At 39.2% G+C, this 13,050-nt stretch overlaps 1 protein-coding gene across 1 annotated transcript in view; it reads left to right on the top strand.

The window, feature by feature from the left end:
• The window catches only part of CEP192 (centrosomal protein 192), a 130,509-nt gene that overhangs the window by 61,893 nt on the left and 55,566 nt on the right, over positions 1 to 13,050 (top strand). The window contains exons 29-34 of the mRNA XM_054985869.1: positions 81 to 897; positions 1,982 to 2,130; positions 3,638 to 3,868; positions 4,560 to 4,676; positions 5,699 to 5,842; positions 10,515 to 10,575. Coding sequence (XP_054841844.1) covers positions 81 to 897; positions 1,982 to 2,130; positions 3,638 to 3,868; positions 4,560 to 4,676; positions 5,699 to 5,842; positions 10,515 to 10,575 — 1,519 coding nt within the window. The remainder of the gene's footprint in view (positions 1 to 80; positions 898 to 1,981; positions 2,131 to 3,637; positions 3,869 to 4,559; positions 4,677 to 5,698; positions 5,843 to 10,514; positions 10,576 to 13,050) is intronic.

Raw genomic sequence — 13,050 nt, 5'->3', positions numbered from 1 at the left:
AATTACTGTAGGAAGTGCTTTTAATATATAGTTACTAGCCTTAATCAGATTTTACAAATAATTGTTTATTTTTTGTTCAGAGTAATGGTTCCAATGAGTTGAGCACAACCATAGTTTGGACCAGTCCATCTTCAGCACTGGAGCAGGACACTGAAAAAAAGAACATTACTTTACAAGCAAACAAAATCCCCTTAGTAAGCACTACCCAAAAAAGTCTTAGTAAGAAACTAGAGGCAGATGAATCTACGGAGCCTAACAGCCAATCTGAGGACCAGAAGTCATCAGCAGAATTTGCATCAAAAAGCAAAGATCAGTTTGCACACATTTGTCCTAACATGGCACCCAGCAATAATGAACTTTGTCAGGTGGATGCTCCTATAACACGCCATGACTATACAAACACAGCACAAGGACTAGGCTTACCCTCTCTAAATATGTTGCCAACTTCCAGAGGTTTTGATGGCTGTATTCCCTTAAATCAAAATACAGGAAACTTGAAGTCCCATAATGCTGCTTCAGAGATTCCAGGAGTACCTTCTGTGATGCCAACCCTGTTAACAGGTTGTTCCCTTAGAGCAACTCCATTTGCCCAACAATACATGGGAAGCTTTCCATCAAGTGCAAATATTACTTCGCCCCAGTATCATCTTGGTTGTCCTCCAGTTCTTGGTCTTCCAACAGGACTGATTTATTCTAGCATCCCTATGGGTCATCATCCAAACTCACTGGCTGCAGGAATGCCACTAGGTCCAGATACTAGGTCTGGATTGTTGGGTACAACTCCACATTATAAGTTTACATCCAACCCACATATTCTAAGTAGTAAATCAGGTACAATGCAAGACGCTGATATTGCCAGACCTAGACAGTGGGAAACATCTGTGCCATTTGAATTTGGTAAGTTCATTTTTCTTTAACTTTCACAGCATTGTTTAAAACAATCTGATCCAGATCCATCTTATACATCTTCTAGATTAATTTCTATCCTCTTTGCTTGTGCTTTTTTAAGTCATAAAGCATTTTGCATGTGTCAATATCAGTTTACAACATGAAAACAAAAAGCTGTTTTGTGGCATTTAGACTAACACATTCATTGAAGCATAAGCTTTGATATACTGGAGCCCACTCCATTAAATGCATAAAGTGAATCCTTAGTTGGTTATCTGAAGTGGGCTCTAGGGCAAAGCGTTGGCTTCAGTTGAATATTGTTAGTCTTTAACATGATAACAAGACTACTTTCTGTCTGTTGCAACAGACTAATATGTCAACCTCTCTAGCTTCTGTTTACATGATAAGCATATTTTATTTCTTTGCCTGCTATGTGTTTATTTCTCCCAGTTCTGATTTTATGTTCTTAACTTAGCTGTCTAGGGTGCCCACCATTTCTAACATGGACAGCCGGGGTTACTGACTAACCATCCATACTACAAATTCGTATGGCCTCACACCACTAGACTTCAGTTTTTCAGAGCATCTCAGTATAAACTTTTGAATATGTGTTCTACATGTTAAATTTTCTAAAGCACATAACCATAGTAAGGAAAGAATAAAACATACGTGGTAGCTATATGTCAGGCCTGACAAATGTTGAAAAGTATTCTGTTCTGTACTGCAGTTTATTTACATCTTTTCTCATGGAATGGTATCTTAGTTGGAATTTTTCATATTGTTTTAGGCATTGGTATGCAATAACAGTATTTGATACTAAACTTTTTTCTACAGTTAGCGAGCAGAATGCAATATATTCACTTAAGGTATTGACAGTTTTTTCTTAAGCTGTAGTTAATACTATACTGATACGCTGGTGAATCTGAAAGTATGCTTTTTGGGAGTATCTATGGCGCAGACACCCTCTTAACATTAAATTGTTTTTGATTTTTGCAGGTAAAATAATATTACAGTCAACTTCAGTGTTGAAATAGTGTCTATTTTACACTTGTCAATATATGAATGTCTTGTCTGGATTTTTTTTATTCCCCAGGGCAAGTGAGAGTACCAGAAGAAATAAAATTCTGCAATGCTTGTTGTGTGGGGCTCACATCACAAACGGTCCTTAGCCTTCTTAATCCATCTGAACGCTGGCTACAAGTTTGTATTGATTTGCGTAGTGTTACTCTTAATGGTGAAAAGGTATGTAAACATTTGTGTATAGTAGGGTTCCCAACCGCCTCAGGCACCTTTGGAATTCTGACACAGAATGATAAATGCAACTACAAAATGTCAGGGTTATGCACAACTCTAACAGTAACTCTTCAACATTTCAGACATAAAATCTGATTCAGGATGCCTTTTTAAAATGAACATACTGTTTAAAAGTATTTTCTTGCATGCACACAGCTTACCTTCAGTCATGCTGTGAAGATCTTTGTGCTGTGGTGGCAGCTTTGCTGAAGCGACTTTTTAAAAATCTGCAGAGCCAGTCAGATCTCAAAATGCCACTCAGAAGCCCTGCCGGGCAAAAGCCCCACCTAGCCCTCCCACTTTTAAAAAACATTTGGTGGGTGCTAAAAAAGGTTGATAAGTGCCCATGCATGCCACATTGGGGACTCCTGGTTGCCTTGCAATGTGGTTGGAGCCTTACCAAAGTCCTCTATTTTATGAACCCTGTTCCTCAACTACGAATTAAAGTTGTGTATGTATAAAGTGCCGTCCACTCACAGCTGACTGATGGTGACACCTCCTGGGTTTTTAGGGCAAAAGTGAACAGAGGTGGTTTGCTATTGCCTGCCTCTGCACAGTGACTCTGGACTTCCTTGGTGCTCTCTCATCCAAGTAATAACTAGAGCAAACACTGCTTAACTTCCAATATCTGATGATAATGGGCTAGCCTGGGCTATCCAAGTCAGAGTAATTAAAGTTGATTGACTTCAAAGCATCTACCAAAGTGTAATTTGGAAGGAAGTGAGGGAAGAAGTGTTATGACAAGATTTCAGTCTGGCAGATACTAAAATTTAAGTTTGTGATGAATCCAAAAATACATTCTTAAATATTTTACCAAGTAATATTACAAAAATGCATAGTGAACTATTTAAGTACGTGATGATGGCAGCAAGAATAGTATTTGCAGCAAAATGGAAGGAAGGCTGAAAGATGCCCAAATCTGATGGAATGGAAGAAATAAGCTATATGATGCCTCAGTGTCGAAATTAACATCTTGTATGCACAATAGGCCAATTTTAGAATTTCAAAAAAATGGAAAGTCTTTTTTTATTATATAGCTGAAAAAGAAGAATAATTAAGAACAATTATTATATATGAAGACAGAAAGTTGTTTAGAAGTGAAAAATCAAGAACCTATATTAGCAAGTTTTATATAGAGAGATGATTTATTTGAAATCAAAATTATTTAGATAGTAGTTTATTATGGTTTTTTAATATGATTTAGGTGATGTGTTTAGCTTTTATGATCTAGATAATTATTGATAACTGGATGATTGTAGAAGTGTGATTTGTATGATTGTAGCTTATGTCTTATGTGTTTCAATTTATTAATTGAAATTTAAAAAATTTAAAAAAAGACTTAAATGTGACTGACAATCTTCCATAAGCCTTTATCTATTTATCCTTTAAAATAAACTTTTTTGTATACATTGAAAAATGTTTTGAATGTGTTTTTAAAACTTCTTGTTCTTTGTAGATGGAACCTCTGAAACATGGATGTCTACTTTTTAAGAACAAAACTATCATAGGACCTTGTACTACAGAAGAAATAAAAATACTATTCTTACCCTGTCAAGCAGGAGTCTTCCAGTGTGTACTTAGCGTTGCCTCTTGGCCATTTTCTGCAGATGCAGAGACAATTGTCCAAGCAGAAGCTTTAGCAGCTAGAGTAATCTTGAATGCAGTTGCTGAAAATCCTGAGCTCGAGGTAAAACTTTGACACTTGTTTTTTCTGTAAAGATCTAGTTATGGCAAATCTAACAAATCTGCTTACTGGAAAGTAGTTTTAAGTGGCTTTACTAAGAAAAAAGATAAAGGATACATTCTTTCTGATATTGCAATGCTTCCATGAATTGCTTATCGGTGTGGATAATACTGAAATGTTTTTGGCATTCAGCAGTTCAGGTTTTTCCTTTCCATTCAGTGTTTTGAAAAAAGAAATAATGAATTCAAGTCCACAGTACTGCTACACTAGTTGATACAAAAAAAAAAAACCCCTCTGGATAGAAATCTGTCGAATCCCTAGTTCTTGTCACTGTTTGGAGAGGGAGGAGGAAGCAGTTTTGCTGCATATTTCAAGCATGCTATATAGAGCTTTGCATTTAAAGTAATGTCAGTGAAGTTCATGGAATTGAAATAACTAAAGAATAGAGCCTAAATGCACCATTAATTAAAAGCAGTTACTTTGTGGAAGGCTTGGTCGTAATGGTCTCTTAACCACTGTATATGTAACTATCTTTTTCTTGCTTCTGAGGAAGTACATTGCTTTGCCCTAGTGGACTGGAGGAAGACTATATGAATTCTTAGCAGTGAATTTTTGTCTGGGTTACTTTTTCATACAAAAAAGTATGGTTTGTTGTAGTTTAATTTTCAGAATTTGTTCCTTTCCCTGATATTAGGTGGAAACAAACCAACTTGACTTTGGTGATCTGCCATCTGGCAGCTGGAAAGCTCTTCCGCTAAAACTGATCAATAAGACACATGCTAGAGTGCCAGTAAGACTTGTTATCAATGCAGTAAGTACAGCAACTAGTACCATAAAATTCTGTCCATGTGGTATCTTTTCTTTTACGTTATTTTTCAGAGTTCAAGCAATTGCTATGTTGGCTTCATCATTGTTTGCTTGAAATATACACATAGATAAACTTTTTTCCCCTTCTCTCCCTTCGGCACAGTCTGCTGTGCTGTCAACGCAGTGTCCCTGGGTGATCTAACCAAACCCCATTACTTTGACACCTGTCTGTATCCATGAACTTCCCTACAGCCAGTCTCACAATGGCAGTTGACTGACTGATTATTTTCCATTGCATTGCATTTTCCATTGCATTGGCTTATGTTATAGTCATCTCTCACCTTGATTACTGCAACCTTTCCTCTCTGGCCTTCTGTTGCTGTTCTCAGTGCTGTTCTCACCTCTATTCAGAACTCTATTGCCAAAATTACTGTCTCTCTTATTATTTAATAAAATAGTAAAGAGTCATCTGACAAAGAGAACTGTGGTTCTCGAAAGCTTATGCTGCAGTAAAGTTGGTTCGTCTTAAAGGTGCTACTGGACTCTTTACTATTTTGCTACAAGAGACAAACATGACTAACTCCTCTGGGCTTCTTATAATGTAAGATAATACACCTCCTTTCTTAAGTTCATTTACTGCCTTCTAATTTGCATCCTACTCTAAAAGAAAAAATAGATCTGTAAAATGGAATTGGGAGATTCAGAATACACAAATTAAGATTTTCTTCTGCAAGTGTCTATTGTGTAGAAGAAGCTTTTTACTTGTTAAAAGCTGATGTTATAGGAGTCTTTCTCCAGTCAGTAGTAAAGGGTCTCACATAATGTCAAGATTTTTTTTCCCTTGAAGAGGGTAATACATAGCACACAGGATTCCTAATTATTCATATAAAGATGAAAATTTACCTTCTTGGCTTATTGAAATGGTGTTGTTAATATGCATCAATAGGAAATTATCTCAGTTGTTCAATAGTTTCCCTAAACCTGCTAATGGTCTGCTTTCAGTGTATAAAATTATTTTTATTATAGAATGCTGTTGCGTGGCGTTACTTCACGTTTTCCAAGGAACCTATTAATTTTCCCATTAAAAGTACAGTTCATACATACAACATCTCTCAGCTAGCAGCTCCTTCAGTGATCTCCCATGTCATGAATCCAAGCTACGATGAGCAGGTAAGTAGTTATGTACTGAGACAAAAAAGGACATTTATCTGATTTACTGTATTTTTTAATACCCTCCTTTTCTTCCCACTAGGAAGCTAAAGTGGCTTACAACCACTGGCTTCAATGACTTGCTAAAGTGGCTTACAAGCCAGTTTGGTGTAGTGGTTAAAAGTGGCAGGACTCTAATCTGCAGAACAGGGTTTGATTTTCCTCTCCTTCATTTGAAGCCAGCTGGGTGACCTTGGGTCAGTCACAGCTTCTTGGAGCTCTCTCAACCCCACCACATCACAGGGTGATTGTCATGAGGATAATAATAACACACTTTGTAAACTTCTCTGAGTGGGCAATAAGTTGTCCTGAAGGGCAACTTCCCTTCCCTTTTATCCATAACAGTCACTCTACGAGATAGGTTAGGCTGAGACACAGTGACTGACCCAAGGTCACTCAGTGAGCTTCCATGGCAGAGTAGGAACTCGAACCTGTACCTCCCAGATCCTAGTCTGATACTCTAATAATGACACCATTGTTCTGGGTGACCATGGTCAGGCTTGATTCAAATACAGGCGTGCACTTAAGAAGCCCTTAGTGTCTACTTAGCTTTCCTATATCAAATCATTTAACTCCTGGCAAGAGATACACCACAATGTTTAAGTCTTTATTATTAGAAAATAATTATTTAGTATTCTTGATATCAACTCAATCACTGAAAAATTATACCATCTATTTTAACTACATAGATAATTAAAGTAGAGCAATTACATCAATTCAAAAAAGTATCATACTCAAAGATATGAAAATCATAGGCTAGGAGCCCCTCCAAAAAGGAAGCTCTTTCAAATTAGCTTGTCATATTTATAAGGTTTCGTAACCTTTTCTTAACTATAGTTGCTTCAGAGACTCAAATTCTTGGCTAACTTATTATCTGTATGACATCTGAAACATATTCTTGAAACATATAACAGTAGCTAGTTCATTCTTGCTACTTTTTGTATTAACAAAATCTATGTAGAATTAGTGATTACAAGTTTCTCATACATCTGAATATCTTTTGGCCCTCGACCAATATAACTATCCTCAAAAAATATTGCCAGCCTCTATGAAGTTAGACATTCCTGCCAGTCTCAGATACTCCTGCACCTGGGCATTGGCACATTTTATGCGTTAGTATGAGTTCTTCTACACATGGCAAAACAACAACTAACTCTATTGTTTTATGCCCTTTTCTAGGCCTCTAGACTCCCTTAGAGGCCTATCTAGTTATAGGGTAGGGCTAGCCCTGTTTCTGTGTGCATAGATGTCTTGAATACCTTTCTTGGTCATATCCACCAGTTGTTCCCCTATAGTTCTAACTATATCCAGGACATCCTTTCCTTGTTGGATATGAATATTTCTCTCTTCTTTAGCTTCAGCTTCTGCACGAACCAGTTGCATTTGCCTGTAAGTGAAGCTGGCCACTGTGAGTTGGCATCTGAGTGACCAAAATCCACTATTACATTCCAGGTAGCCCAAAGGCAAGATAATGTTCACACCAAGCAACAAGATCATGTTAATAAGGCAATTTTTGTATGCATACAAGATCACTTCCTCCCTCTTTACAATTAGAACCACAGCGCAGAAGAAAACATTTCACATGTAAAATTCCATCACATATTAAAAAGTCCATGCCAGCTTCAAGATAATTTATCACCATACATTCTCCCAGTTCAAGAATTAGATACGACATCTTAAGGGAACAACCTTGTCTCATATGGATTGAACTGGACACCTATGCTCCGTAAAAATTTGGAGCATACTGAAGTGACGGGGGGAGGGAGGAGGCCCACTCCCACCCTTAAACTCCCAACCCACCCTTTAACCCCATCCCCCCACCCCCACCCCACTTAACTGGTCAGGCTCCAGCCACCAATGCCGCGCTGGCTAGCTGGCCGGTGGAGAAGGCCTCCCCTGCCACCACCACACAGGCACCGCTGGCCAGCAAAGAGGGCCTTCCCTGCTGCCGCTGCTGCCGTGGAGGCGCGGCTGGCCAGCAAAGAGGGTCTTCCCTGCTGCCTGTAAAGGTTCGGAGCATTCTGAAGTGATGGGGGGAGGGGGGAGGCCCACCCCCTCCCTTAAACTCCCACCCCTAAACTCCCACTCACACCGCACTTACCTAGTCAGGCTCCAGTCGCCAACACCACACTGGCCAGAAGAGAGGGCCACCGCTGCCATCGGGGGGCCAGTGGGGAGGCGGGAGGGCCTCCTCCTCCAGCTGGTGCCAGGTAAGTGGGGTATGCCTGCTGCTTGCGAAAGGGCCCTTTAAACTTAACCCCTGGGGCCCCTAAAGCTTTCCCAAAGCATTACAAATGCTTCGGGAAAACTTTGATTCGGTATTTCTGAATCGGGGCCAGCATGCTGGCCAGCATTCAGAAATACCGAACCTTTACGAATCGGGCCCAATTCGGGTATTTTATCTGACGCGCACATCCCTACTTATTACTGTCTTGTAAGGTTTGTTAAATCTAGGCATTTAGGAATTCTTATCAGTTATGAAACAGTCTTTTGAATAAGATCAGTATAATCACAATTATATTACAAATAAAACTGGTTTTATATAAAACAAAACATCAAATATACCTCCCAGAGAGCTCTTACTTAAATTCAGTACAGTTTGAGCTAAATTCTTAATGGTCTATGATGCTGCAGACCAAATATCTGTCGATGCTACTCCAAGCTAATCCAGACAATCAGGGATCGTGTGTGTGTGTACATGTGTATTTGTACTGATATTAAGATGTTTTGCATATTCTTTTGGATAGGAATATCCAATCTTTTCATTGGATTGCTCATATGAAACCATTGCCATTAGAAATGATATCTTTCAAGAAAAGCATATTAAGTTTAACACATAATTTTGCAATATGTTTTTTTCCTTAGTTTTAATGGTTTTAAAGCCGTGTTTTTATTTATTTATAATCTTGGGGGCTATGATGAGGGCAGAAAGGTGGGTATAAATTTGCAAATCTGGCCAAATGCAGAAACATTCCTTGCTTTTATTTTGTTTTAACGTTCAAAATAACAACTTGATATCTCAGTTGATGGCATTCCTATTGTTATAGTACAGCGGTGCCCAAGTGGCTGATGAAAAATATCTCCCATACTTCAGAAGAACTCTACTTTTTTCCTGCATCTATTCTTCATGGTTTTAAATAAAAACTACTTATATTTAGACATGGGCACAAATTGAAATACGAATCAAATTTTGTGACAAATTGGACCAATTTGTTTGATTCATGAATGATTTGTGATGCCAGATAGGCTGGCGCTGATCCATTGATTCCCTAGGCAACATAGGCATGTCTGCAGACCTTTTGTTGCCATTGGAAACCCCAATCTTAGCCCACATAACTTTGATAGGCAGCCCTCCCTGCCAACGAGAGCCTCCATTCTGCCCTATACAGCAAGGAGCAGGGGGGTTAATCTCCTAGGCAACTGAGGAGATGGGCCTTCTATAGCCATGGGAACACCAATCTCATCCCTCCAAACCCTGTTGGCAGGTCTGTCTGCTAACCAAGGACCTCCTATTCTGCTCTGTGTGAGCATTTCTTACATAAGGCACAGCTCTTTGCCTTGAGCTTTTCAGTTCTAGTAGACAGAGGGAGAGGGAGGACCTGTTGATGGGATTTGGAGTGAGAGAGTGGACTTGGGAGCTTTTGGCTGGACCCGTTGCCAACAGCCTGGGAGAATTCTTCCCTCATCTTGCTCCCCGGCTTTTGTCCTGTCTGTTTCCCGACGGAGCCCTGCCTGCAAGAAAGAAGAAACAACGTCTTATAATTATTGATTACAAACATATACTTACCTTGTGGACTGCATTCTATGAACATGGATGGACTTCCTATTCTTCTTTGATGGAACAATATGTATTTGTTAAGCATTGGGTTAAATGTATTGTTGGTATTGTCCACTTAAATAGAACAGTAGGGAGGTAAAGTTAGAAATGCAATGAGAATTAATGCACTTTTGCACTTGCATTTTTATTATTAAAAAATATAGATTGTATTCTGGACCCTTTGGTCCCCTTGTCTGTGTAGCTTGTCAGAGACCTTCCCTCTTTGCTTGTAGCTGCTTTAAAAGAGACTGAAAAGCCTCTTTCTTACTTTCATCTCTTGGCCTTGCTGGGAAGGTCATTGAGTGAGGGTGCCTTCTTTCCTCCACCCCACCCAACCCGTCTCAGGGCATTGCCTGGCTCTGGGGCCTAGCTTTTTTTCTTTAATTTTCTTTGCTTATATTCATATTTAGAGCATTTGTTCTTGCTGGCTTTTGTTGGGTGAGGGTGCGTGGAGGAGAACCTGCTGAAGTCTCCCTGCGAGTTTGGCATCTCTTGGTATGAAGGGAGCCATTGAAGTGCCCTGAGTTCTGAAGAATCACGAAACTAATGAATCATTTCACAAAACAGGCCATTTTCATGAAAGTTCATAATTCGTGATTCGTAGAATGTGATGAAGCACGAAACGCTCGTTTTGTTTTTTCCCCATTTTGTGCCCATCTCTACTTATATTAAATTGCCCTAATTAATTGTTTAAAATTGTAGTTCTGTTCAAATTATGAAATTAATGTCAGTGTTTCAAGTTTTATAATTGAAACATTTTTGAGAGTTGAAGTTTCTGTAGCACTCTTGATTTTACTCAAATATTTTTCCCTCTAGGATCCTGAAGCTGTAATAGTTTGGGTCCAGTTTCATGCACCAAGTAAACGCCTCTCATCAGGTACAGAACTCTAACAAACTGTGTCTTGAATTTGGTCAGTATCAGATAGTTATTAGCCTGTCAGAATAAAATTCAATTGGTGAAATGAATCTTTGAACCTAGTATTAGGGATGTGGATCAGCAGTGCCATATATATTCGGTATTCCTGATAACTGGGTCAAATTGTCTAACCAGATTTGGTTTTATTAGAGAATTCCAATTATATTTGGTCATTTATTTCCTATGGGGGTAACTATCTGGATGGACTGAGGGGGGAATTTTCAAGCAAACCACCAGATTTACAGAAAATCTAATTCTTCCTGTCCGCTAAACCACCACCCCCCCCCCCCCAATTTCAGAAAGATTGGACCCAGGGATCCAGTACTATGGGCCTGTGAACAAGCTGCCCCGGCCACTCTCTTTTGTTTCGTGTGGGGGGAAACAGAACCAAACAGAAGCAAGGGAATCCCACCAATACCAAACTAAAGCAAGGGAACTAACATCAAACCAGAGAATTCCAACAGAACCAATGTCAAACCAGGGAATCACGCAAAACAGAAGCAACAGAACCAGTGTCAAATTGGACAGTCCCACCAGACCCAATGTTAAACCAGAGAATCCCAACAGAACCAAAGCAAGAGTACCAACATCAATCCAGAGAATATCACCAGAATCTTTTGAAGCAAGGGACACTGTAACAAATAAATAGCAAGCAAGCAATTGCTTAAGCACCTTCCCCCACAAGAAGCAACAAGCAAATAAATGTCAAGCAAACATCAATAAACATTAAGCAACCCTCCCTACCACTAAAACAACCCTTAAGAATATATAGCAATAATATATAACACTAGCAAGCAGCAGAGCAACCAACCTGTCACTAACACAACCAGAAAAAAGCTATCTCCCCAATGCACATCCTTTGGCTACTTGCAAATAAATCCTCTCTGAAACAAAGTAACAAAAACATCAAAGAAGCAGCTAGCCAGCTTTTAACTGGCTAAGCTGCATTTGACAGATAAAACCAGGTATATTCAGTTTTATCTGGTATTCATGTATTCAATATCCTGGTATCCTGAGGATGGGCGGTTTATAAATCGTAGTAGTAGTAGTAGTAGTAGTAGTAGTAATTTGGGATTCTCTAATTTGATTCAGCATACCTGGATTTAACCATTATCCAGGTATATAGCTGATATATTAATACTAAATTGCACACCCCTACCTAGTAATGATCAAAATATTTCATATACAGCATTTGCTGTCTAAATCTAATGCACATGGGTGAAAAGGCTCCATGGCAGTGTTAGATTTAAGAACACATGAAAATATTCTCTGAAAGTGTATGTTGCTCAGGTACATGCAGAAGAGACACAGATACTAGGGCTGTGTGCTTCGGGTTTCCTATTCTGGTTTTTAACCCAAATCGAGCCCAATTTGGAAAGATTTGGGATTCATGAATCGGCCCCAGCATTGCTGAGCCAATTCGGGAATCCTGAAACACAGCTTCCCAAAGCTATTTGTATTGCTTCGGGAAGCTTCGGGAAAAGAGGCAGTAGCCACAGCACTTTTCTAGCTGCTTGCATTTGCAAACAGAAAGAAAAGTTTCAAACTTCCCGCCCTGCCACTTTTTTCACCCAAAGGGAGGGGGAGAAGGGAACCCCCTCCTCCCCCTTCCATCGGGTAAGAAAGGCAGCGGGGCAGGAAGCTTGAAAGCAACACTTTTCTTGCCATTTGCAAATGGAAAGAAAAGTACTGCTTTGAGCTTCGCTGTGCTCCGTAAAGATTCCCAAATTTTTACAGAGCATACCGAGGCATTTAAAAACCAAGCTGCTTCAGGATTCAGGTTATCTTGAATTGTTTTCCCACTTTGGGTAAATCTGAAGCAGGAAACCCAGATATTTTTTGGGTGATCACCCCTCATTGCTACTATTATGAGACAGAATATTTCTCTATTTTCTACCATAAAATGTGTGGATGGGTTGTTAGGTCAGATTTCAGCAAGCTTTAAACAATATTTGAGCATTATGTTAAGTCTTCTGCAGATTTTCATCTTTAACATTGAAGGCATCATGTGCAAACATGTCTTGATTAGAGCAAGTAGTGTGCTAGGATATCAAATTAACATACCGGTTCTTTGAACAAGACTGTATTGTGTGACAGGTATAATTGGCAAGTATGTCAGCAGCTTCTGTTTTGAATTATGAGGAGAATGGGAAGCTGCTTTTCCTTGGGACACTTTTTGGAAGCCAACCCGTATGTTGTGGCAACCAGTGAAAAATGAAGTACTTTGCATGTCTTCCTTGTATCTGTGTGATACTAAAAGAGCCTTGCGGCGGTCAGAAGCATTGTTTTTACATGCCTTTCAGGTGGCTTGATTTATTGAGATTCAGAGCATTTAACAATCTGCCTTTTTATCAAAGGCTACTGAAAAGCAGTAATAAATTACAATGTAGTTTTAATAGTGTGTGTTGCACTGTTTTCTAAAGTGACTTTCAGCTG

This window comes from Eublepharis macularius, chromosome 7 (genome assembly GCF_028583425.1).
Source record: "Eublepharis macularius isolate TG4126 chromosome 7, MPM_Emac_v1.0, whole genome shotgun sequence".
NCBI classification, from domain to species: domain Eukaryota; kingdom Metazoa; phylum Chordata; class Lepidosauria; order Squamata; family Eublepharidae; genus Eublepharis; species Eublepharis macularius.
The sequence above is the reverse complement of the archived record's forward strand: the minus strand, read 5'-3'. Positions and strand labels throughout refer to the sequence as shown.